This window comes from Temnothorax nylanderi, unplaced genomic scaffold (genome assembly GCF_030848795.1).
Source record: "Temnothorax nylanderi isolate EJ_2023f unplaced genomic scaffold, tnyl_v1.0 TNYL_tig0006_pilon, whole genome shotgun sequence".
In the NCBI taxonomy this organism is placed as follows: Eukaryota; Metazoa; Arthropoda; class Insecta; order Hymenoptera; family Formicidae; genus Temnothorax; species Temnothorax nylanderi.
In genome coordinates, this window is record NW_027249068.1 from 1953715 (window position 1) to 1975695 (window position 21981).

The 21981-nt window shown below is 46.7% G+C and overlaps 2 protein-coding genes across 2 annotated transcripts; one reads left to right on the plus strand and one right to left on the minus strand.

Moving 5' to 3' along the window:
* Window positions 1-447: 447 nt before the first annotated feature.
* On the minus strand, window positions 448-13093 carry Toll-7 (Toll-like receptor 7). Its single transcript, XM_071716503.1, has one exon. The coding sequence runs from the start codon at window positions 12079-12081 to the stop codon at window positions 7735-7737; it is 4347 nt and encodes a 1448-aa protein (XP_071572604.1). The 5' UTR covers window positions 12082-13093; the 3' UTR covers window positions 448-7734.
* A 919-nt stretch (window positions 13094-14012) lies between these two features.
* LOC139778699 (uncharacterized) lies at window positions 14013-17900 on the plus strand. Its single transcript, XM_071716763.1, has 3 exons — window positions 14013-14311; window positions 15722-16135; window positions 16375-17900. The coding sequence occupies exons 1-3, from the start codon at window positions 14239-14241 to the stop codon at window positions 16467-16469; spliced, it is 582 nt and encodes a 193-aa protein (XP_071572864.1). The 5' UTR covers window positions 14013-14238; the 3' UTR covers window positions 16470-17900.
* Window positions 17901-21981: the final 4081 nt, after the last annotated feature.

Sequence of the window (21981 nt, forward strand, 5' to 3'; positions counted from 1 at the left end):
ATATCCCTTGTATATCGGGCAAATTTCGCGCTGCGAGAGCGAGGCAAAAGGCGAGACGTTCATAGGGCACGAGGGTCTGTCGGACAGACAGGCTCGGGAAGGCTGGCAGGGTTGTGACGGAAGGGGCGAGGGGCAACAACTCGACGAGGGGGTAAATATGCGACAAGTTAGCGTCCGCATATAAATTTAGCAACGCTCACGGTGACAGGTCACGCAGCGCGGAACCTTCCAGTTTAGATCGCCGCCTCGTTCGCCCACCTACATACGGACATGGGCGCCGCGACAAGGTTTCTCCGACAGGGGTCGGTAGGAAGAAGGAAGGGGGAGGGGTGCATATGTTGAGGAAACTTTGTCAAGGAATTTAAGGAAATTTCCTTACTTGGCGTTTAGCGTAGAATGTATATGTGATATCCAGAGATATCGGCAGATAAATAAAATATATATGTATATGTTTTACATAAATAAATTATATTATATATATATTGATGTATACAATATTGATAAGTAGGTACCCGAAAAGCGCGTAATCTTCTACTGGAATTTGAGTAAATCCCTCGTTTTTTAGCTCATTGTAAATTCGATATCGACGATTCTTGGCGAAACGAAGTGTTATAACGTTATGTCCAAAAAAGTATCGCATAATATGTACGATATATTTATAAGTACCCAAGAAATGCGAAAGTTGGAGGTGCAAAATCGTTCTTGCATGATCTTTGCTTTTATAATTTCGAAGTGTAGAAGACGCGACTCAAAGCTGCGACGTCGAAACGGGGAAGAGAGTTTCTGCTCGAGCCGACCGAGCGGATGGAAGCTTGACTAGAATGGATTAAAAACGCATGGTACCGTGGCGCAAAACACACTTTGCAGAATCCACTGACATCGCGACAAATTATTACGTTAACTCACACATTTCTTCATCCAATTTTTTTCCTTTCCTGGGAAAAACGTGACCGACTCGCGACGCCCATGCTTGCGACGGTCCCCCCACCCCCCCGCGTCTGTGTACGTCCGTGTAGCGTGGTTCTTATCCGGGCGATTCGCGCGACTGATTAATTGTAAAGGGCCATCGACGATGGCCGCGTACGAGCGAGCAGTTAGGCGAACGAAGACGTACGAGAGGGGTACGCGTTCCGTACCGCGCGTGCGGGCGATCGAGTGTTTACCGGGGGGGAGAGAGGGAGGTTGAAGGGTTTGCGAGAACGAGCGTTCTCGCGATAAGAGCGAGGAGCGTGCGCAACGTCTTATCAGGGACAAGGGTGGACAATAATCTTTTAATAGAATTGGAAAAGCGAAAGGACGAGCGCCGCGTCGGGGTCACGCTCTTCGCGGTTCTCTGCGGAGACGGACACCCTTAAAACCTTTCGCCCCGACGTTGTTACCGACGCTGACGCCGACGCCGACGCCGAGGGAAGCGTGCAAGATAGGCCTCGCGTGCAGACACGTGGTGTGCACGCTCTGTCCGCCTCGGGGTAGTCCCGTAACGGTGTGTCGTAGTAGCTCGTGTTATCGTTAAAAGGGCGAACGGGAGAAAACAGCGGAAAGGGGAAAGATCGACAGTCAGATTGACGAAGAGGGGCAAATTTTTATTATAGGAAAACGAGAGAGATGGACAAGGAAGGAGGAGAGGGAGAGAGGGAAAAACGAGGCCGCGACAGTGACGACGGTGGTGGCAGTTTTCGCGAAATTACCGGGTTCACCGGTACACGTTTAAGCGGGCGCGAGTGCGGGTGCGCGGAGCGGGAGAGGGAGGGTAAAAGGGGATGCAACTTGACGTGTGCACGGTGTGCGGAGGCGGAAGGAGCGGGTCGGGGGTGGAGGGGCACCGGAGGGCGACTACGTTGCATGCGTGCGGGGCGAGCTAGCTAGCGCGATGGCGCAGGTGGCAGAAACACGCGGGGGCAACCGGGGGCCAGGAAAAGAGAGAGAGAGAGAGGGAGGGAGATATCACGAGAACGGGGCACGCGGGGCAACGAGTCGCGCGCTAAAGTTCTCTCTCTGCAAACATGGCAGTCGTCACGCAAGTCACAAAACCCGCCAACGATATCTCGCTCGACTTCGCCTCGCCACGGGAAAACGACCGTCCGTGTGTGTACCGCCGTATATACGGCGCGTATACACGTATGCCCGTTTGCGAGACCGCGGCGCGTTACACGCAAGCGAGTTCGCGAGCGAGCGGAGGCCCGGCGTCGCCGCGCCGCCGGCCCTCGTTGCTTATTCGAGCGTGTTAGGAGCGCGGACGAGGATTTTAACGCGGGCGCGCGTGCGTCCTCATCGAGTAGATAGGTAGGTAGGTAGGTAGGCAGGCAGGCAGATAGATAGGTACGCAAAGTTTTTTACCCTGCCCCTTTTCGTGCCCTTTCTTTTTTCGCCCTTTTGCTTTGGCCGGCTTCTCGAACGAGGCGCGCTCGTAAAAACGATTTACCCGGCGCGGCGCGGCGCACCTTGAGAGAATCAGAACCAGATCTTTCGTGGATCGTGCCCGGTGCAGCGATCGAGGTGGCGATGCAGAGATGTAGCCGGCGAGGGAATCGAAAATGAATTCGGCTATCTCGAGCCGTTATCGGGGACACGGGCCTTAACGCCCGGTGTACACAGCCGAAGGGTTTACACGTTCGAGAGACACTAGCCGTTTCGATTAGCCGTTCGAATAGGGTAAACGGGTGGTTCTCGTTACCTCCTTCGACGGGACGGGTGATAGGAGAGGTGAGCGACCAGGTTGTTGCACGACGCGCGCTTTGCCTACCACTCTACGTTCGTGTACTCGCGGCGTTAACTGTCTTTCCACCCACGACATCCTGTGTAATACGTATAACTGTCGCGAATGTAAACCACTGTTAACTATGAAGCTCGTAAACGGGACATTATCGCGTGATATTTCCTTTACGTCAAGAGGCTCCTTTTGTTACCCGCGCAAACGCATTAAGCGTAATCATAAATAAAAGTCTTTCAATTACTATTTCTCTTTCAATTACCTCACCCGTGTACAAGGTATATAAACTAAAGCTCGAAATCGCCCAAAATACGAACGCAGATTTCAAGTGGGAAGAAGAAGAAGAAGCCTAAGGGACGATTAAGTTCATTTAAACAGATTCAGCATCTTCGTCGAAGAACAGGTGTCTTCTCGAACCGACCGGACTTGTCGCCGATTACGCCACTGAAATCGGCCGTTCGTCAAGGCCGACGAGCGCTGTACGGCGAGCTCTGAATAGTGTTTCGCAAGAACGACCCAAATAACGAACTTGACGCCGACGCGTGGGCACCCACCCTTTCTCGAATGCCCGGTGAAAGGTGCTCTCGCGAATCTCGAGGACGCTCAAGCGTATTATCGCGAGTTCTCCTTCTCCCGCGTTAAGTCGAAACCACACCGCTTACGGTTATCGTTCGCGCAATTATCGTGAGGTGAATATCAATAATTTAAGAAAGTCTTTCGAGACCTTTCGAGAAAATTTCCTATTTTGTAAGTACAACGTCGATCTTTTTCGCGAGAGTACAATTTTAATGAGACAAGAAATGTATCGGGAATCAGAAAATTTTCTTAGATTCCTATTTTCTTGAGAATCGTTTGTAAACACGTCTTATGACACGCAACGAAAGTCTCGTTGTAATTCAACGAATATTTGCATTTTTAACTTGAAATACATCACACGAACACAAAGAGAATGAAAACGTTACCGGTAACTTGACGAATATTGTACGTACGCTTTTCTGTGCTTTGACGTACAGAATACACCATGCGAGTAATTAAGTAAAGGACAACAGACAGCACCGGAAGCGTCTCTGAGAGATAAATTCCGGACTGCAAATAATTTTAACTTAGTCGCAAAGTGTTGGCGCGAGGTGCTTGCGAACTATGCGCGAATTATGTGGATTTCTGTTCCACGACGCGGATCCGATAACGGAAAAGGGGAGATCGAGGGAGGGGGGGGGGGAGAGACGAGCGGGCGTTGTCGGATACAATGGGGGCCTATCGCGGAGAGATGACGGCGGATGGAAATCGGGACGGCAGCGGGCCGTCCGAGATATACCGCAAGGAGATCGCGGGATCATAGCGGCGATCCTACAACACGCCTAGATCCGATCGCGGCGGCCAGCGGCTCTACGCGCTGCAAATAATTACAGCCGTCCTTACATTCCATAGCAAGGCGGGCAAACTGGTTCCGAGCGCGGCCACTTGCGCTAGAATACGGAGAGAGACCCGCGCAGAGGAAACCATATTTCTTCAAAGTATCATACGCGCGTTTTTCAGCCTTTCGTGCGCCGTCCTGCGTGGCGCAACACCGCGACAGCGATTTGTATTTGCGCCATGCGGGAGCCTCAATGATAATTATGCGCGAGGACAAAGTATGCTATTTACGTACGAAGTAACACATATGCCTTGTCGGTAGTGTATTTTCTTTCAGCGACGGATCTTCTGCCGCGAAGGTAACGTTACTCCTCCTTTAAAGAATAATCGACGACTGATATGTTGTACATACATAATACGGAATAAATGATTGACATTTTCGAGCGAATGCTATTGATTCGTTAGTTGTAAACATTACCGTTATATTTAGAATCATTCGCTCGATTAATTTTTCTCTTCGATAGGACTTGGAGATAAAAATTCTTTTAATTTTTTAACGTTTTAATAATTACATATCGAATTAAGAGATTCTGTTAGCCCTGTGTTTATTGACAAATTTATTGATAATCATCAGTAGTCAAAGAAGCTTCTGTGAAGCAGACGTGAAGTCAAAATATAATTGAAGTAAACTCCATTTGAAAAATTAGTTAAAGAATGAGACGCGTCTTGTTTATACGTGAAGCTTAATTCGCGATATTAATCATTCCGAGTCTTCGAGCTCTCTATCGCGATGAGCTTCGTCAGGAGAACGTCGACCCCGCGATAAATCCGTCTCGCGATCCGCGGGCAGAAAACTCTCGGTAGAAAAAGATGTCCCGCTTAAAATTCAGCCAGATTCGAACGGGAATCTGCGGAATCGCGAATCGCCGCACGGCACTTAAACGCCGCGCCGCGCGCGCGTTATTCCCGAGTGTTTACACTCGGTCGCAGAAAGATTTCGCAAACAACAGAAACATACGTCGTCTTCGCGCGGGTGCGGGCCGCGGTGCGGTGGCGGTCGTAGGCGCATTAATAATGTAAGTGTGCAGATGGTGTGCAGTGAGTGCGCGGCGCCGCTGACTAGGATCAATGTTCCGTTCGCGGTCTATATAGCCGGCACACAGCCGCGCGCCGCGATATATAGGTAACAACAGAGAGAAAGAGAGAAAGCCGGGGCTGTGTGGGAAACAACACGGTTGCACACACCCTGCTCGCTCGCTCTCCCTCCCCCTCCCTCCACCCCCCCTCCCCCCACACGCTCGGATAATGCATTTGCGCGAATATTTTAACCAATCGTAGCGCGAAATTACCATATGGAAATAAGTTCCCTGTCTCTGTCTCTCTTTCCCTCGATCGATCCGAATTTCGCCGCAACTCGGTTCGCGGGGGGGAAAAAAAAACGACTCCTCCAACTTGCGCCACCAAAGGAAAGAAAGAGATTCCCCTTCCCCGTATTCGAGAGAACACGTGCTCCTCGTGTTCTCGCGTAAGCTCGCTGCTTATGGAACTGTACTTATATAATTTCGGCATGCAGCCCTCGAGGAAAACCCATTTCGGTAATTCTATAATTCAGGACGGAAGAATCTAATTTCATGTGTCGAATTGTAAATACATCGTGAACAGAAGGGGGGGAAAAAGTGTTACGTTGCCCTGATCTCACATTACGGCTACGTATCGGCGCATGTGCAGTTAGGCCGTTACGCCACAATTTTCTCATTTTCAAGCGTGTCATCTTTCCGTTCTGTACATCATAATTTAATGTCGCCGCATCACTAATGAGCAATTCTCGATTAGTGCCGTGGCAAACAATATTAATGTCTGAAAAAAATAGTAGATTATAAATTTGTCAATCTACCACACGTCTTGCGCGCATTCTTCGTCTTTAGAACTCTCTTCATGAAATATATACGTATATAAATATTCTGATATCGCGTATAATTTCTACGTTACGTGTCAAATAGTAATTGTAGAATTTCACTTCTAAATGAATTCCGCAGTGAATTATGAACTCTCCGAAATGGGCTCGACGATAGTCACTGCCAGAATCAAGATATCAAGGCGTATATTGCGAAGATGAGTAGTAACATATTTTATAAATTTATTCACATGATTTAAATAAAATCAAAAGTATACAGTTAAGTCTCACGTCACATGCGCAGACGCTCGCGCGGCTTGCTCTTCGCCGGATCGCGCGAGCGCATGCCTCACGCTTTTGTTTCTCTCACTCTTCGATTCTTACCTTCTCTTTCACGCAGCGAATTGTATCTTACATGAGGCGCGGCGATAAAGAGTGTATACTCAATATACATATTTACATATCGTACAATCATCTCTCCCCTTCCTTCTCTCTCTCTCTCTCTCATACATTCACATTTTCTCTTTCTTGTTCTTTCTCTCCCGCGGACATATAAAATTACAAAAAATCATCTACCTAGTCGAGAATTTCAGAGTCGAAGCTAGCATCATGATCCTATTACGCGGTGAGGACGTCGAAATGCGACGTGTGTCTGTTACATGTATATATATGTACAATGTACATACGTACACGAACGCATACTGCGTAGTAAAGAGCGTTATTTACACGGATTCGTCGTAAGTAGGAAGTATTTACACGAGGGTGAAATCGCCGCCGCGAAAGGGACAGTCTGACGATTCGCGCGCGATCGCGCGAACTTTGAGATCTTTGAGTGCGCTCGCTGAAAAGTCATCGAATGAGGTAAACAGAATTCACAGAGGTGTACAGAGAGTCTCGGGTCCCTTTGGTTTTAATAATGGTTGATTCTTCGATTGAATTTCGAGTCCAGAGTATTTAGAGAGATTACAAGCTATTTTTGATATTCGATCCTAAATAAAGCTCGCCCGAAAGAAATCTCCTTGAATCAAGGATAAAATAACGTAAAGGGTTCGTTCTTGAAGTCAAACACCAAATGGATAATTAAATACTTTTATTTCGCGCTTAGAAATCGCGAAAATGTAATTTAAAAAATTATTACAAATTTTTGTTAAAGACAAATCAGTTCTGTATATTAACGGGATCTAGGACATTCTGTATACCCGAACAAAATATATTTTCGCAAGAGACTATTCAGAAATTCGCAATTATACCGAGGGTGCGCACCCCGATAAGAGGGTAGATGACAAGGGGGTAGGCCGAAAGACTTATTACATCAAGCACACACAGCGAAGGAAGACGGATGGAAATAACAAAGACAGAAATAACAAAAAAAAGAAAAAAAGAAAAACAAGAAGGAAACATCGATCACATTTTAGCGACAGAAAAAATCGAAATTTTTGTTGAGCAAAAAAGGAAACCCGTGCTATCATTATCGCAACAGACATCCCCAAAGTCTCCAAAGATAATTATGATATGCGAATACGTCCCTCGTTCTTTGCGACGACGTCTCTGAACTATGTACACGAATCTCGCGGGGGTCCGTGGCTCTGCACGCGCGCAACGTCTTCGAAAAATCACAGTCTATCGAAGTCACCGACCGTGCGTCACGTGGACGAGCACGAGACCAAGCACAACCTTTTGGGAACGAGCTACTACCGCCGCTCGTCGTTATCGCAGTTGGGTCGACGGCACCACGATCCCATGGGTACGCGGGGATATCGGGGTCAGTCGCAGGGAGCTAAACCAGGTAGGCCTGTCCGGAGGTGGGTGGGGGCGGCGGGGGTGGCGGTTGCTGCTGTCTCCAGGCGGTCCTCTCGAGGGTGGAGTAGTCCGAGTCGATGGACGAGTAGATGTGCTCGGACAGCGGTCTCCTGTGGTCCTCGCCAACGCCACAGTTGGCGGTGTTGGTGGTGGCGACAGTGGTCGTGACGAGATTATTGGCCGGCACCGCGTCCCGGTAAGCGTGATTGACGGTTAACCTGGGCTGCGCTGGCGACGACGATGGCGGCGGCGGCTGCGGCTGCTGTTGTTGCTGTTGCTGCGGCATCATGGGGGGAAGCGGGGCACCGCCGCACGAGTAGGCGGGCGGAGCGTGTTGCAGCATTAGCGCCGTGGAGGCGTCCTTAAAGAGCGCGGCGCGTTGGCCGCCACGCAGCGTCGACATCCCGGTTTTCTCGAGACCGCCGACACCGCCGACACCGCCGTCCAGCGTGTAGGTGTTGATATTGCGTTTGTAGACCAACGGCGAGGATTTGCTCTCGATAGATATGTCACCGACAGCGGTGGTAGTGGTGGTAGTACTAGCAGCAATGATTGCAGTTGTTGTGGACGACGGTATGGCGTATCTCAATCGTTCCCAGAACCTCTTCTCGCCCCATGTGAGTATGAGCGCCGCCGTTCTCAGATAAGGCCGCAGCTCGGGATCGCGTTCGACCTCGGTGCCAACGTGGCCGGCTTGGATGACGATCAGCTGGGAGGCACGACCGCGTAATGCCTCGTGCAGCGCTGCGCGGAACTCGAAGCGCGACCATTCGGTTTGAAGGAAATCACGGGTAAGCACAATCAGCACGCGTCGAGACGCGTCCACCGCCTCGAGGACGGCCGGTGCGGGCGCGGAGGCGCGCAACACGCAAGGCAAGTCCCGATGATGAAGGCAGAGTCTTAGACCGGCCGCACCGTGTTCTAGTTCGACCGCCAACGAGTGCAAGACAAAGTCCTCGTCATTCGGACTATAACACACGTAACAATCGTAGAGACGATCGCGATCGGCGTCGCAGCAACCCGCAGTCATCGCGGCCGCGGGACCCATGCTCGCCGTCGTCGCAGCCTTACCCGATTTTGTACGCAAGAATCGCAATCCGTACTTGGAGTAGGCCCAGGCACCGACCGGTTCGCGGAACACGAAAGCGAGTACTATGATCACCAAGAGAACGATAATAGCCGAGAGAGTAGCAGCTACCAACGGCAAATAGTCCGACACCATGATACTCTCGATGACACCGCCTTGAGCAAAATAGTCCGAGCAGGCAGTCTCGTTGACATTTAAACGACGCCGGTAAGATGGCCTGGCGTCACCGCCATAGTAACACCATACGTCGCCAGCGTCAATAACCTTGTGCGCATTGTCTGACACCCACGAAGATAATTCCTGCAAGAACTTACAGCGACACGACCACGGGTTGCCACCGAGCGATAGTTCAACCAATCGAGCGTTCAAGGTGACTTGCCACACTGGGAAGGTTACCAACCGATTGCCGTGCAATCTGAGGATCTCGAGCGATCGTAGCGGTAGGAACGTCAAATTACCGATGAAGCCGATCATGTTGTTCTGCAAATAAAGCTCGCGCAGGTGCGACAATCGCTCAAACTCGAAACCTTTGAGTTCACGTATCCGATTGTCCTCGAGATGCAGGATCTGCAAGTTGTTGAGGCCGTTGAAGGTGCGATTCTGGATGGACTCGATGCCACTGGCGTTCACATATAGCACACGCATATTTTTGCGACCGATAAACACGTGGTTCTGCAACTCTCGCAACACGTTGCCGTCAAGATAGACCTCGGTCGCGTCCATGGGTATCCTACGCGGGATTTCTTCGACCCCGAGACCCGAGCAATCGACTGCGTTAGTGTTCCACGTACGGTCATTGTAACACTTGCAGCCGGCCGGACAGGTCATCTCGCAATCGCAGGCGTCGAAGTCGCAGCAATGGCAGAGAGCAAAACAATGCGCCTCGTAACGGCAGAGGAATTGCTCCGAGCGTGCGGTCGAGGCAGGAACGATGGCGACTCCCCGCGGCCCGGAGGTACGGCACATGGCATTGTCAAGATCCATGACGCGTGGATATTCCCTCGTTGAGGTTTGGTTATTGATGGCCGGCAGCCAGTCCATCGAGCAGTTGCAATTGAAGGGGTTGCCGCCGATGTAGAACTCCGGCAGCGGTTTGTTTTCCGGCACCTTGGTCAGCAGCAGCGACGTCAACTCCATCGTCTCGATCATGTTCGCGTACATGTCAACCCGGGTGAGATTTACTTTGTCAGCGAACGTATTCGATCGCACGGTGGTGATATAGTTATTGTTGATAAATAATAGCTCCACGCTATCCGGCACGGATAACGGCGAGAGCTCGGTGATGCGATTGTGACTGGCGTCCAAAGTCTTCACCTTAGAATCGCGAATTTTGTAATAGTTACCGAGACTTTCGATAAAGTTGCCGTGGATGTCAAGCCATTTGAGATTAACAGGTATGAAGGCATAATCAAACCATTCTATGTGATTTTCCGATAAATTCAGCAGCAGGAGACTGGTGATGCTGGTAAATACACCATTGATGTCCGACAAAAAATTGCCATCCAAGCGAATGGCCTCCAACTTGATATTACGATCGAACGCGTGCCTTTCCACGTGTTGCACTTTATTCCGGGCCAGATTGAGTATCTGCAAATTTGGCAGGTCCCAGAGCATACCGTGTGTCAGATTGCCGACGTCGTTGCCGATTAGACGTAGACCAGTGAGCTGATGAAGATTACGGAAGGAACCGTTGTGGAACTCGCTGATGTGGTTTTCGCCTAGGTCGAGGGTCTTGAGGAAGGCGAGGTCACGTAACGCGTCCGGCACGGCGGTGAGCTCATTGCCGCTGAGATCAAGTTCCTTGAGATCGGAACAGTTGCGAAACGCCATCGTGTCGATGCTTGAAATCGAGTTCCCGGACATGGTCAGACGATTCAACACAAACAGACCGTTAAAGAGCTGCGCTCCGATAGTGTGGAGCTTGTTGTCGGAAAGTTCGAGCGTATGGAGATTGTAGAGCGGCAGGAAGGCATTGCTCTCGATACGATCAATCGAATTGTTGCGTAGATCGAGGATCTGCAGGAAGAACAGGTCCTTGAACATACGCGCGTCGATATGTGTCAGCTGGTTATATGAGAGGTCGAGCACGATCAAGCGGATCAGACCGAGAAAAGTGGTCTCGTCAACGTGATCGCTGCCAAGGCGGTTGTTGGCGAGATTTAGCACCAGCAGCTGCTCCAGCTGGGTGAACACGCCCCGCGGCAGATCTCGTAGGCCATTGTGCGCCAGGTGTATCTCCCGCAAGTCACGCGTGGTTTTGAACAAATCCTCGGGTAACGAGTCCAAGGCGTTATGGCTGGCGTTAAACGTACGCAGTACAGTGAGTCCGTGTAGAGCATTCTTGCCGATCTCGGTAATCGCATTGCGCTGCAGGTGTAACTCTTGCAGCTGCCGTAAGCCCACCAGCGGTCCGTCATCGAATAATTGCCGTAATTCGTTGCGCGACAGATCCAGGATTCGGATATCCGCGCGACAGGATCCGTCGTTGACGTCGGCGCGCACCGTTAGGCCGATGTCGTCGACGTCCCGGATACGATTGCCGGTGAGATTGAGGGTCTGCAGGTTGTCCAGCTCGCAGAGCAGCTTGGGCGGCAGCGCTAGCACATTGCTCTCGACGATCTCCAGAGTGTGAAGCTCGCGTAGGCCCCGGAGCGAGCTCGGCGCGAATTCCAGATACCTAGCGGCACCCCAAGCGGCATTGAACGTCTGTACGACGAGCCGCTTGAGATCCGGCAGTGGTTGAAACGCATCCTCCGGGATACGCAGCACCTTGCAACCGTGCACGTGCAACTCGTGCAAGCCAGCCAGCCGCTGCCAACTTTGCGCGTTGAAGCTGCTCTCGAAGTGATGTACATCGCTGCAGCGGATCCGTAGCTTGAGAGCGCCATCGAGGGACGGCGCCAGAGTGACGATTGCCGTAGGATCCAGCACGCGAAGGGCGCAGTCTGCTGAACGGGTGTCGTTGCCAGCCTCGCTGGTCCACCGGCAGGCGGCCGTGGCCGGGCCAGGGTGCATCGACATCAGCAACAACAGCAATAGCGTCACCGCGAACGGGCGACGGAACGGGGTGGTCGCGTTCACCGTTGTCACTGTCGACGTCGACATCGGTGACAATGCGGTCGAGGATCCTCTCGATGATGTTGTCCACAATGACGCTGTCAACGACATCGTCGCCGCCGCCGTTGTCGTCGTTGTCGCGACGACACCACCCCTCACCGTCGTCATATCGCGCCGCATTTTTACGAAGAGCAGCCTACCCCTTTTGCTCTCGACGTCAACGTCGAGTCGCGCGTCGGGGCAACGGCGGCGACGGCGACGACGACGGCAACGGCGACGACGGTCACCACAACGACGCTCGCTTCGGCAATCTTGGGGTAACGAGCGGCCCTCCCCCTTCTTCCTTTTTCATTCACGCAACGCACACGCGTATACGGTCGGCACACAGACTCGCGGCTCGGCACGACGGCGACGACGACGACAACGGGGAGGACGAGGAGGCCGACGACGACGACACACGCACGCACGCCACATACACACGCGCGGGGCTGCTCCACGGAAGAGGGAAAGAGAGCGCGCGCGCGCGCACGCTCACGCACCTCGTATCACGTATCAAACGCGGAGCGGCCCATTTCCCTCGCCCTTTATCCGCGGGCTGGCCACCACCGCGAGCCACCCCGCTGCTGCCACCCCGGAACGCCGCACCGTTCACCCGCGCTTCCGCGAGCCCTCGTCACCTCCCCCGTGTAGATCGGCCGTCGTCCCGCGCGGCCCTCACAAATAAAGATACTCTCTTTTTCTCTTTCGCGGCTCACAAATAAAGATACTCCTTTTCTTTCAATCCTTATATCGGGTATTCGATTCTGCGAGATATTGAAGCGCGCGAATCCCGTTCTTTCACCGCGCCACAAAATCAACCCCCGGATCGTATCACGATTGTGCACGACGGTGGCCAGAACGCTCTTCGACGATCAACGAAAACAGTCCCGTACGAGCGCGAGCACTCGTGCTGCACCGTCGCGCGCACTCGCCTCGCATCGAGCACCAGCACTGAACCCGTGAGCGCCTGAGCGCGCATCATCGGCATTCCCGACCGTTGCCGTCCCCGTCCCCGGTTTCCCCCGCTCCCCGGAGGTTCTAGGGGGCACCACTCTCCTGTAACCGCCGACAAGAGAGCGGGGGTCGGGGGTAGTCGAGCAGATCGGCGACATACTGGATAGGGTTGCGGGAAACTCGTTCTGGAACGGTCATTCGGAATACGATCGTTACTTTTGATTTTATACGTAAGGAGGATCACTTATTTCACGGTTTTTTTTTTAAACTTGAAAAATATCTTTCAAACAGAACGGAATTCTAGCTTTTATCAAATTTGAGAAATATGTCTTTCGGATAGATCGCGAAAAGCAGACTGACGTCGCTATAATTTAGGTCAAATAAATGTATTTTTATTTGAAATCATGTAAATAATGTAATAATGATATTTTTATGGCGTACGTACAAAATTCACAACAGAAAAGTTAAATACAATGAGTATGAAGAACAGAGATAAGACGTTGGCAAGGTTGCTGCTAACGTATAAAATATATGAACAGAATATATAAAAATACATTTTCCATAAAATATTTTTAAGCTGCTTTTTTAACATAAAAAGGCTAAAGTGGAAAAAATTGCACGAAACATTTCGCGTAAATATGGCATGCTTTTCGATCCCCTTTTCATCCCTTAATTTGTCCAGGATACTGTACTCAAGTTACGCAATAGGCCCGTTCTCGATTTGCGCAAGCTTCTCCCTCCCCCACTCAAATTTTCAGTTCTAGGGAATGCAAATGCAACTAAACGAACGGAATTATATGGTGCGCCTTATTCTTGCACTTCTAGTGTTTTCTGCATCTGAGGATCGATTGATCGGATTGATGGAAAATTACAAAAGTGAATAAGTTTATTAGATTTTGATAAATGAAATCGTAGATTAATGAATTTCCTCACTTTTGTAATTTTCACCTCGTCTCAAAATCACAATCGATCCTCTGAAACGAGATGGACGTATATTCGAGCGTAGGAGAGAAAATAGCGAAAAATTCAAATGCAGAAAGTGCACGTAAAACGAACGAACTTGCAATCGTGGTCCACGGTCCACCATGTTCTAGGGATTATTCAGTCGGTACAATCTGGCAACTGCGCCGTTACCGTCGCCATCTTCACACTGCACGCGGTCGTTGCTGGTCGCTGCGGGCAGGCTGCAGGTCGCTGCGAGTTCACCACAGAGGCACTCGATCAGTTCGGCGGTAGTTTGCGTCGTGCGTCGTCGGTTCTCCATCATCGTCTGTGCGCAACGTTTCAAGGAGCACGAGGAACCCCGGAGGAGCTCCCGATACCCCAAAACTTTCGAGAGCCAAAATGAAGCCGGCTTACGCGATCTGCGCGTTGCTGAGCGTCACGATCGGCACCGCGCTGGTGCTGGCCGAAAACGGTGAGTTAAGCTATAGATCTCGATATTTTGGCGCGTGGCGCGACGCCGAAGTGCCGCCCGGTCATGCGTACGTAATAACGGTGATAAATGCACGATAGCGGTCCGAAGGCAGCTGAGTTCCGCGTTCCGTGTGACGCCTACCCGCGTCGAATTACCCGATAGCGGCTCCCGGGCCCCGAGACTAGAGTTTCTCTCCGAGAGCGACGTTCGCGAAATTTATTCATGAACTCGCGTATTCCGTTCTCACGCGCGAGACGTAAGGATCGGCGTTTCGCGCGCGGGAAATCCAGGAAGATGAGACTGAGAAGAAAAACATCGATCCATCGCACAGCGGCCCGGTGTACAACGTGTAGTATGTCTCTTACGCGCGTTTCGACCTTCGTTAGACGACGGCGGCGGTGGTGGTGGTCTCGAGCAGATTGCTATTGATCTTTCGCCGACCACCGCCGGCCGAATCTTGGCTACGATGAACGATAACGATCATACGCGCGACGACTTTAATGCTTCGTCAGCAGCACACATCCGCGCGGTCGCCGGCGAACGATCTTCTTCTTCTTCTTCCTATGTAATGGCCTTCAAGCAGTGCTGCTCTAAAAGCGGCCAGGGCGATCCGCTAGTCGTATAAGCCGCAAGCGGCGTAATTACGAAGGTTGTAGGCCTCGAAAGGCGCCGATACAAGGTACTGATAGTTAAACAATGCAGACAGTAACAGTCGCAATATTTTGAAAAAACTTTTTCTTCCGAACAAAACACGCCCGAACACGATCGAGCTCGCCAACCGACCACAAGACGCAAGTCGACAGTCGACTTCACAGCTAGATAAAGCCTATTCTACAATGGATGCAAAACGCAAAAACAGCCGGCGAACGATTATATGACATATATGTACTTAAACCGCGATACTGCAGCGGTTGGAAGTTCACCGCGAAAAGATATAAGTACATTTTGCTCCCGTCTTGATACGCATTTTTATATTTTAAAACGCGCGTCCACGAGAAACGGAAAGATATAACTCGACGCCCGAGATTATCCGAAAGCGTAGGAAAATTCAGTAGAAATTATTTAACGTTTGAAATCGCAAAAGATAACGTCCGAAGAAATCTTAATATCATTGCAGAATGAAATTTGATGTGAATTTTATCTTTGCTTTGTACTTTTAAATACGAGAATTTTATTAATTTAAGAAACATTTTAAATAAATTATTTATTTTACTTAATATTTATTTTACTTATGTATGATGTGTAAAGAAATATTTTAACTCATTATAAATAGAAATGTAAATGGAGTTTTGAATATACTTTTTTTTTACTTTATTGGGAGCCAGGAAAAATGAGTTTACTTACGTTTGAAATGTATAAAATCTTTATCTGTGTTAAAAGAAATAATATATGGGTTCTTCATGCATTCAGGTACAGAGACAAAGCCTGCAGGAACAACACAACCATCTAAATCTATCGTTCCGCCAAATCTTGCAGCGGGATCATCAAAGACCATCACTGATGCGACAACTGCTGAGCCATCAAACAATACACTTACCACTCAGGAACCGATTCCTACATCTTCTGCTACACCTACTAAACCTCCCACTCCACCACCTACTACACCTTCTACTACGGCTGTACCTAGTACCAAGACTACCACTAGTAACACTACTATACCTGCAACTACATCCACAACTACACCGACGCCACCGAAAACCACTAGCCATACTCCTACAACTCTACCCTCTTCTACAGCTGTACCCGGTACCACGGATGCATCGAAGACAACAGCTATACCACCAGCACATAAGGATCGCCAGTTTGATGGTCTAAGCTTCTTTGGTACGTAATGTTATTCTGCTAGGTCGTTTCTATAGATTGATTAACATCAATAAGCGATAAAGTAAAAAATCCGTAGATAAATTGTATTAAAATAATTGAAATAGCGTACATTACAAGTATTCTACAAAAATTCTTTTAGATAATTTTCTTTCATCATGAACTTTTTGCTGTGTTTCATTTATTAAGGTAACAAATATTTACTGTCAAATATCGAAATAGTGTATATCTTCCTGTTACAGGTGGCATTGTCCTTACTACATGTCTGATGGCAATCGCCGCTTTTTCGTGGAAGTTCTACAGGCAGTGCAAAGAAGGCAACTATCGTACTCTGTGATAACGTGCAAGGCTATAACAAACTTTCGTCAAGTAAACGCAGTTAATCGAATTAAGAACTATGAATAATTATTTTATTTTAATAATATTGCGTATTTTTATAACGCAGTTAAGTGTTGCGTGGTTTAAGTGCTCTTAGTAATGTGATGTGCAACCACGAGTTCCGTTTTTCTCAATACATGTATATCTATCTAATAGGGACAGAGGGGAGGGGGTTAAGTATTCGTATGTATTGGAAACGATGATGTTGTATTTATATGCGCGTTTTACTAGTAGATGAGAGATTGTGACGAGTTGCGTGTTGCAAGTAGGAAGGCAGACGAGATAGGATGGAGGGAGGGGAGAAAGGTGGGCGCATTAACGAGAGCTAATGACCAATCAAACGTACGTTCCGCGAGAGAGAGAAAAAGAGGGAGATTATAGTTCTTTAAACGCGCATTATCCCACTTCTTATTAGCTTTCGCTGAAACTGTGCAACTGTCGGCAAGCTGTATTTTTTAATCTATGGTATGGTGTATAGTGTATACATTCCGCAGTAAAGTTACGTAAGATCTGACTTTTCTATGAGACGGGAGAGAGAAGAGAAAGTGTTAAGACTTGAGAAACATTGGGCTCGACGCAGGTATCTTAGCGTGAAAACGCTACGATGCCGAAGCGAAAAAAACAGTTGAATCTCAGACGGACGTGTCCCAAAGTATGACATCGACGCGTCCGAGATGCGTTCTATAATATATAGAGTTAAAGCCGGACTGTTATTGAAAACGTAGTAGTCTGTTTAATTCCGGCAAGATCTGAGCAACGCGTGGATAATAGTACAAATATTTACGATATTACCAAAGTTAAGGTTTATTTTTTTTCTATCCAATTTTGCGCTCTTTTTTTACATATTATTTACTCTTATTTACTCAGCGTCGCCTGAATTTGCATTGTACATTTGCATACGATGACAGTTTTATTTCTTTGTAAGATAATTTCATTATTCTAGCGCGTTCAAGATATCGTCGATTATTTACGCGTTGCAATCGTAACCGCCGATGTCATAAAACTCTCTTTACACTTCTTAAAATGCTTATTCGTCAAATAGAATGCCTAAGTATCGAATAGTTCCTTTCTCACACGTTCGCCTAAGATGAATCAAATTACAAAAAATCAACTGAAAAATGTTTCACCTTTTTTTTTTAGCACATCGTCACATGTCACATGAACCACAGAATTTAATTAATTAACGGTCTTTTTCGTAGCTAGTATTGTGAAATAATATCTTAAATAGTACAATACTGTATTAATTAAGCTTAAGCGATATTCTAAGTAACGTGTCACATTTATTATAAAAAAGGCAAAAATTATATGTTATATTTATGTGCAATATATAATCTCTTTCGGTTCGCCTTAGGTTACGTTATAGTACAATATTGAAAATCCAAAGACACAACACTGTGTTGTAATATTTCACGAGGCCCTCCTCTTCCTGATATCCTTATCGGCATTATCAGCAATATGTCATAATGGTTTTATTATCGTAGCAAATACGTAACTCGCTTTAGTTGCGCAATGTTCGGATTTCACTTCATTATTCTTTACCGCGAAGAGGATTTCGAAAAAAAAATATCTGCCTTGGCAAATAAACGCATTTATGTGAAAGTACTATATTTAAATGATTTGAAAACAGTGTATCAAAAAGAATCCTCGAAATGCAGATCAATTGTAAAATATAGAAGATATCTCACCACGTCCGTAAGACTACGAATTAATCGAAAGATCGAACAGCGGATAAATCTTTTTTTCGTATAACTGCGAAAAAACTCGTTTATCGCACGTAATTTCCCCGCAAAATGACGTCAGAACTATCTCGAAGCGTCGACGATGCGCGAGGCGCCTCTTCCTCGTTCTCGTATCGCGAAAATAATCAATTGTCGCCGGGCCGAGGACCGCCGGCGTGTTTTGCCATTGGCATATCGCTCGCTGGCGCGATTTTAAATACAGGAATTTACCCTGTACAGAAAGGGTATTGATCGCATCGCGCCGCTGTTACATGTACTTGACACATATATTTCCGCTTAAAACTAATACGCGGCTCAGAAACTCGCGACTCTAATTCTCGTTCTCTGCGCCGGGAGAGGAAAAATCCATTATCGTGTCGCACGAAGGTGCAAAGGGAGAAAAGAAAACAACGGGGGTAAGGTGAAAGGAGCGGATCGATAACGAGAAAATCACGTACCACGGTATTGTGAATAAGGATTTGTACTCGACAGAGAGAGGGGAGAGAGAGAGATCTACGGTTTCATCGAGGCTGCAATGAGATATCCGATGCGGCAAACACGGCGCAGGACGAAGCCGTGATATTGCAGTCGATAAACTTGCTTGGCTTGGCCAAGCTGCAATAATTTACTCGCTGAGAGTTCGTTCGGGTATCTTCCGAGAAAACGGTTGTAGGATGTCCCGTTACCTCGCACCTATTTCGGAAAATTCCCAACGTCACGTTTAGTATGGAACGGAAAGCATTTGTATTCTCGAATCTATTAATTGTTAGAGATATACCAATTCGATATCTTAAGTAATCTGCCTTGAAAAAAGAAAAAACCATTTTATAATACTTTTCGTACATACATAATGAAGCTTTATATGATAGCGATACAAGGAATATGAAAATATAATAAAATATATAATTGACCTACGATATATAGTAAAATATAATCAAACTATCACATGTATAAAATAAAATGCAATTAAATTAAAGATATGATGAGATGCTATAACTAGATTATGATGTGATAAAAATATTATAATAGGACTACGAGATACATTAGAATACAATCAGATTATAATATATAATAAAATATTATACATGATCAAGTTTACGAGCGACGAACCATGCCGAACTTTGTGGAAGCCACATGTGCTCTTATTCCCGTTTCATCTTGCGCATGTTGAGCGTGCGAGTGTTGCGGCGTAACGTTCCCAGAGATGAGATAGAGCGCGGAAAACCAGATAAGAAAAACACATACGCGTAAGAAAAGAGATCACGGCGAGACGAGCGTGACGTAATAAAAAAAAGACCTGCGTGACGTCGTCTGGCGAAAACATGTAGAGTCAGGAACGGTTATTTGAGTCAGTTAAAGAAAAAAATCAGATAAAAAATTTTGCAAGACATCTAAAAATCTTGGAAACCCAGGGAGAGGGAAACAGGTAAAAACACTGAATCGGCCTTAATAATAAAAATTAATACAGAATATAATAAGAGTCCTATGATTTAAATACTTAAAAAATCTTTCCCTATCTTACTGTAAGTCGTTTCAAAATGTGAACTCTTTCGCAAGAATGGCTGGAGAATATATTTCTGGTTATTAGAGGAATATAAAAGAAATATAAGGGAAAAGAAACCTGAAGGAAGCTGAGATTAAAACTTAATTTTCTTCGATTTCTTCGGAAAAGATTAAGTTTCTTCGGGGAACTACGGATCTAGGATTTTGAAATTTGGATAATAAGTTCCATAAATAATTACTGCAAATTAGGCGTAAAATTTACCAAAATCCACATTTAAACCTTCAAAAATATTTTTAATCCTAGAACTACAGACATATTTTTTTGTATGCGTGGATATCAACAAGCTGGGTCGCTCAGATCCAATCGAATTTTATATATAACTCTGGTAAAAACGGATCTTATTTTCCGATAAATTTTTTTTAAAGGAGAATACTAAACGTCGTAGAGTACGAGAGGAAGATACAAGTCTGTTTTTTACATTGCAAAATAAAATAAGTTTAAACAAAGAGAAATTTCCAAGAATGTCAGCGACTTGAAATTTTCGCCGAGTTTCATAAACTCATGTTCAGTTATGAGAAGAGGACCTTACATCAAATTGTTGCGATAATCAGTACGTGAAAGCAGACATGGGAAGCTTGAAACACCTTACACAATAGAGGTGTTCAAGTGTCAACGGTCCAACAGTAACTAATGGTTCAAAATAAGAACCCTTTCATGTGTACTAAGTTTGCGAATAAATAACAAGATTATATTCTTTAATTAATTTCAATCAGACTTTTCACAGAATTTGTGAATTTAAGGCTCATTGTGTCACGAAGATATACAGTGCAGTTAAAAATAAATTGCGAAAAGCGATAATCTCTCACACTTTCGCAAAGATAAAATCAATGCCAAGTTGGTCAACCGATCATTAAACAGTAACATGATAAAGGTGTGGCATCCAATATTGCATCTAACTGGATAATTGCATAATTATATATAACTGATGATACACGGATGTAATAATACACCGAAATATCCTTATCTCATCTCGCTTCTCTCTCTTTGGCGAGATATCACGAACGTCAATTATCAAAATATCTTTCGTCTTACTCATTTTTTTTACGCAGTCCGTACGTTAACTGCATTTTCTTTTCGCTATAAATTTTACTTCCTCGTGCGCTTATCAGCTCGCGTTCAGGGCCGGCGTAACAATTCGCAGAAAAATTCTAAGAGAAAGTCGTGAGGAAAGAGAGGGAGGTCATTACTTACGTCAGCTTTTCAATTTGCAACGCACGTGTTTTCGCACCTGTGAGTCTTAAATTGAGACTCTATTGAAATACGAGAGATCTACTGGAGATACGAAAAATCAATTTCGAATATTGTTGTTGCGTCACTTACTCGTATGTTACGTGTTTTCCCGAAAGAAATATCGACTTCGTGTCGGGCAAGGAATATGTGCCGTAAAAAAAGATGTAAAATTACGTACACAAGTATATAAAAATCATACGATATATAACGGAAATGTAATATGCTTGCGTTACAAATTGTACGATTTTTACACGTGTCGTTCTCTCGTAATTTTACATACTTTTTTTTTTATAGCGTATAGATGAAATGTCCAATGGTTTTATAACACCCTATATAACTCGCCGACGTGTAACGATCGGCGATCGCGAAACGGGAAAAGAATAAGCTCGCCAGAGCGTGATATGCCCTTACTCCTTTCACCGAGAGCCTGCTCCGCGGCCCACTATTTATACCTCGGTGGAATTTCTCAGGATATCAACACGGAATTATTACGTACCGCACGATTACGAGCTGCGGACGATAAACGTGCACACGGATTCGCGGACGTACGCCGCTTCGACGACGGTGCAAAAGAGCGATACGGGTTTAACGGCGCGCGCCGCAGGTCTTTATCAGGTCTGAAAGCGAGCCCCGTTTCGCGAAAAAAAAAATAACGCAGATTATTTCTAGGCTTCAAGAGGCTTTATTGCAGCATGTACTGTTAAAAAAATTAAATTATATTCAACAACAAGCGTACAAATCATACGATTCATAACGGTGCATATTTCGCGTGATTTTATTCTTATTATTCGTATAATTTTACTTTCTTTTTACAGTGCTTTATCTCAGCATACACTGTATAAAATTGTATGAACAGCGAGTATAAAAGTCACACAATTTATAATAGAAATATAAACAAATTGTATAATTTTATTTCCTTATATTAACTATTTTATAGTTAATGTGTGTGTGTGTGTGTG

Excerpts from the sequence above, each read along its gene's own strand:
- Toll-7 (XM_071716503.1), bottom strand. The coding sequence starts at position 12,081 with ATGCGGCGCGATATGACGACGGTGAGGGGTGGTGTCGTCGCGACAACG.
- LOC139778699 (XM_071716763.1), top strand. The coding sequence starts at position 14,239 with ATGAAGCCGGCTTACGCGATCTGCGCGTTGCTGAGCGTCACGATCGGC. Across the intron at positions 14,312-15,721 it reads GCTGGTGCTGGCCGAAAACG|GTACAGAGACAAAGCCTGCA; the intron begins GTGAGTTAAGCT and ends TCATGCATTCAG. Across the intron at positions 16,136-16,374 it reads TGATGGTCTAAGCTTCTTTG|GTGGCATTGTCCTTACTACA; the intron begins GTACGTAATGTT and ends TTCCTGTTACAG.